The sequence below is a fragment of the Thalia democratica genome, unplaced genomic scaffold (assembly GCF_965202585.1).
Source record: "Thalia democratica unplaced genomic scaffold, ktThaDemo2.hap1.1 HAP1_SCAFFOLD_615, whole genome shotgun sequence".
Lineage (NCBI taxonomy): Eukaryota > Metazoa > Chordata > Thaliacea > Salpida > Salpidae > Thalia > Thalia democratica.
Genome location: NW_028139629.1, coordinates 18,917 through 23,385, shown reverse-complemented (window position 1 = coordinate 23,385; position 4,469 = coordinate 18,917). Strand labels below are relative to the sequence as shown.

Here is a 4,469-nt window from a genome sequence, read left to right as displayed (position 1 = left end):
AGAATGTTATTATCAGGATTTAGTTTTGGCGTAGTTTTTACAACGTTTGGACTCAGGTTATTTTTTGCACACCTAATAATAAGAAATTTAACTAGATTATAATGAATTTCTTAACACTATAAAGAAAAGTTTCAAATTTACAATATGGATTAAAAACTTATATAATATTGCTTTAAATTGTAATTTATAACAGCTATTAATAATTAAAACAAAAATTTTCAATTGTAATTTTAGTATATTTTAGTTTAGTTTTTTGAGTTAAACTAACAACACCAATATTAAAACTTATTTGACCTTATTTTTAAATGTTATTAGCAAGCTGATCAGTGTTGAATTTTTTTTTAAATATATTTTATAGTGTTTTGTACATGTAAACGAATACGCAAAATAAACAATTACAAACACTTACTTGCAAAACACATAAATTTTAAGGAGATATATGGACATTAATTTGTGCGCTTAAACATTTCTTTTATTTTCTATCTTAAGACAAAAAGACATAAAAAACTATTTTGTCGCAACAAAACAAGTTAATTTTAACTTAAAAAAAAGTAATATATCTATGTTAAATTTCATTAAAAAAAATTAACGATGATTATCGGAAAAAATTATAAACAAATAAAAATAAAGTAGTGAAAAAAGAATAGAATTGAATGAGTAAACCACTGACCTTATTTTGCTTGATTCTAGGAGAATTGACATCACCTAGAGTTGAAAGAGGTGATCTTCCCAACACCGTCTTATCATGCTTCTGCGCAAACCTATTAACCAAGTTTATTGGAGTAGAAAACACCTCTTCATCGCACACAAATGGAGTGAAGTTTGATTTAGTCACCGTTGAATCTTCTTCGTTCACTAAAAAGATATTTATGAAGTACAATTATACGTAAAACAGGTCAAAACAGGTTAAAAATAAAAGATTTGACAAAACATTATATTGTAATCGCTTTAACTAAACTCTTCATTTTCTATTCTATGTGATATAATAAACAGTTTATTCTCAAGCTGTTTTTTTCATATACAATTAAACTTAGCATAGAAAACAGTTAAAGTTTTTAACACTTTTAAGAGTAGAAGATCAGTTCATTCAAATACCTAAACAATCAGAGTTGTAGTTATTACAGAAAATGGAAACTATTTATAAATTAGAGATGTAAGAAAAATTTACATGAAAAACCATTTCCTTTTTTTAGTCAAAATAATTTATTTTGTTGCAACAAAATACTTTTTTAAGCCTTTTATGTTAAAAGAAATAAAATCAAAGAAATGTTCAAGTGCACAAATTAAAATTATTATTTAATTACTAATTGAAGTTAAACTAAAATTAAATTATTATATACGCTGAAACTATACTTTGGAAGTTAGAACTCTGTAGATGTCTTACGAATTATTAGCAGCAGAAATTCATTACTCTAACAAAAAAATTTGAAAATAATACTTACGTTTTAACTATAATAAAGTCAAATTTTTGTATACAAACTTACCAGCTTAAAAAATATAATTCTTATTTACTTCAAATAATATCAAAAGAAGTCATGTAAATATGAGCTATACAGTTTTTCATAATTCTGTTCTAGGTTAAACAAAACTGTAGCTAATTTAAATTTTTACAGGGTTGCTACTCGTTTTTTCAAAAATTTTTCCAGGTTTTTCAAATTTCTTCCAGGTTTTTAAAAGTATACATTTTTGGGTCTATTTATAGTTGAAAGTTAAGTTAAAGGTAAGAAACTGTTAAATAGTATAAAAACATTAAAAAGATACTGTAACGCTACTTTAAATATGTTTTTTAATAAAAAATATTTTTGATGATGACAAAAATCTTTTTATACGATAGATTTTTTTAATCAAATTAAAATTTGTTTACTAGATAAGTGAAAATTGTTAAAATTCCAGGTTTTTCCAGGTTTTTTTTATTGATTTTTGTTCGAAATTCCAGGTTTTTCAAGGTTTTTTTCAAAATTTCTCAAATTCCAGGTTTTTTTTGCTTAAATTGTCAAATTCCAGGTTTTTCAAGGTTTCCAGGTAAAGTGGCAACCCTGTTTTTAAATGCTTTTTTTATTATGGTAAACTTTATTAATTACTAACGGATTATTTCATTCATTAATTTTACTTACTAAAAATTGCACTACAAAATTATATTAAAATAAAAAAATTTGTAACTACTCACTGATTAATTATTATTATTTTTTGAAGAATTTATTTTATTATGTAAGCTAATTTAAAAATATCACGGACTGTTAACAAACCTTTAATTTTATTTGGTTCGTTCTTTGCACAAGGCGTGGAATAAACACAATTGTCACTGGGAAGAGGTGACACAAAAGAAACATCATTGATGCTTTCATCAGTCACATTTGCACATTCAAGTGAGTTATCATCGAGCAACAATCTGCTGACACTTTCAAATGTTGATGATGATTGCGAGTCACTAAAACTGGAAAACTCTATCTTCTTGACAACATTGTCCTTAACTTCTTTATTTGTTGCTAAAAAATTTTTTTTTTTACTTTTTTTTAAGTACAAATAACAATGCATTCAATAATAAATAGAATTTTTTTGTGAAAACTAAAAACTTTTAAACATATTAATTTTATTATTTTACATAGATTAGATAAATTATTATAAATAAACTTTATAACTTTCATAAATTATTATCATGTAAAAAAATAATTGACCAGAAAAACTAACATTGAGCTTTTGATTCGTCGTTTACAGGCAAGTTGAATGGGGTTCTTTCAATTTCAGTTGAAGGCGACCTTGGATCAAAAAGTGCTGGATCTTCACCACTTAAAACTCTTTTTATATCTAGATGAACAATTAATACATAAGTTTATTACTGTATGTTTCAAATATCAGTTAAAACGACTTTAATAAAGAAACTTAACAAACTAGTTTAATGGAAAGTAATAACAACAGAGGAATAAATTTTTTTGAGTATTTTATTTCAATTTGTTTACTTTATTTCGCATTTATGTCTTATTTGCATTTATATCTTTTTTTATATTTAGAGATAACAATTTAAGGTATCAACTTATTGATAAGGAAAATAATATATTTGAAGTCATATTATTTTATTTTTTGCTTTCTGTTTAAGCGGTTCAGATTTTGATCCCGAAGTTCAACATTGAACAATAAACCACAACAATATCAAACAAGAAACATTTTTTACTTAAAACTTGAAAAACTTAATAACAAAAAATTAATATAATTTGTTATAACTCAATTTGTTAAAGTTAGAAAACAATATAACTAAACTCACATTTAAAACTTTTATTTAATTTGATAAAATTACTTTGATTAAAAAACAATTTCTACTTTATTAAAGTATACAGTACATACATACTGAAACACTTTAAAATAATAGCATCACAGTTCAAAGTAAATGAATAATAAAAGACTGATAATATAAATTTACAAAACATTATTTATTAGTAAAACTTGTTTAGCATGTTAAATAATGTCAATATCTTTGATTAAGCAGATAAGCTTTAAATTACTCAAGTTTTCTACAGCTCACTTATTATCTAAATGGAAAGAAAAATGCCTACAATTTAAACACTTTTTGACTTTAAAAGACTTACCTTTAGACACGCATGGCATTGGAGTCCTTGCAATACCAAAAGTTGGAGACCTGGGATCTTCAATCTTTGCTTTAGAACTTTTGGGTTCATTGATAGTAGGTGTTGACTCAATTGATTTTTTTACAAACTTCATGCTTTTAAGGTCCATGGGAGTGCGATTTATCCCAATAGTGGGTGACCGAGGATCAAGTATTTTCAATAGCTCAGCCTCTGTGCGTTTCTTTTCAACTTTGGCTTTAAAAACTGATGTTATTGGAGTTCTTTGGATAACGTTAGATGGTGACCTTGGGTCAAATATTTCTTCGTTTGATTTTATTTCCTTTAAATTGGACTTAGAAGCTGGTGTAGACATCTTGGTAAAATTAAAATAGTTTCACTTAAAAATAAGCTAAAAATAACTGACACGATGATTACAGTGTATTTTGATAACAAGTGTTTTTTTCTAGAATAATTTTTACATAAAATTTGTTTACATTATTAATTTTTAATGCATTACTTGCAACATAAAAAATGCAACGCATTCAGAATTAGACTTATTACAATTTTATTACATTGTTAAATATTTTTGTATTTTGTATTCAGTATTTATATCATAATTATTTAGTTAATAACTTAGTAATTTAAAATAAAAACTTTCTCCTACTATTTTAAAAACTTTAACATATACAAAATTTAATATCATTATTGATATCTTTCATTTGCAGATATATATCAGAAACACATACAAAAACGTTATGGAATGTTATGTATAATATTTTTTAAATCAGTTTGGCTATCAACACTGCATTAAATTTGCAATTGTTACAATAAGTTAATTTCAATAAGTTTTTTTTTTTTGGAAGACCAATTATAATTAAAGTAACTTAAATCTCAAAACTAGAACGCTTC

The 4,469-nt window shown here is 24.6% G+C and overlaps 1 protein-coding gene across 1 annotated transcript; it reads right to left on the bottom strand.

Annotated features, from left to right (window-relative positions):
- Positions 1-301: 301 nt before the first annotated feature.
- Positions 302-3,933, bottom strand: LOC145846776 (uncharacterized). Its single transcript, XM_082953392.1, has 5 exons — positions 3,582-3,933; positions 2,689-2,805; positions 2,247-2,486; positions 671-855; positions 302-319 (listed from the first exon to the last, which is right to left on the bottom strand). Exons 1-5 carry the CDS (start codon positions 3,931-3,933, stop codon positions 302-304), a joined length of 912 nt encoding a protein of 303 aa, XP_082809518.1.
- Positions 3,934-4,469: the final 536 nt, after the last annotated feature.

What these genes read in the sequence shown, in the direction of transcription:
- LOC145846776 (XM_082953392.1), bottom strand. Translation starts at nt 3,933, where the DNA reads ATGTCTACACCAGCTTCTAAGTCCAATTTAAAGGAAATAAAATCAAAC. An exon ending in CGACGAATCAAAAGCTCAAT is followed by an intron (nt 2,487 to 2,688) that starts GTTAGTTTTTCT and finishes AAAATTTTTTAG; the next exon opens with CAACAAATAAAGAAGTTAAG. An exon ending in CGAACCAAATAAAATTAAAG is followed by an intron (nt 856 to 2,246) that starts GTTTGTTAACAG and finishes ATATCTTTTTAG; the next exon opens with TGAACGAAGAAGATTCAACG.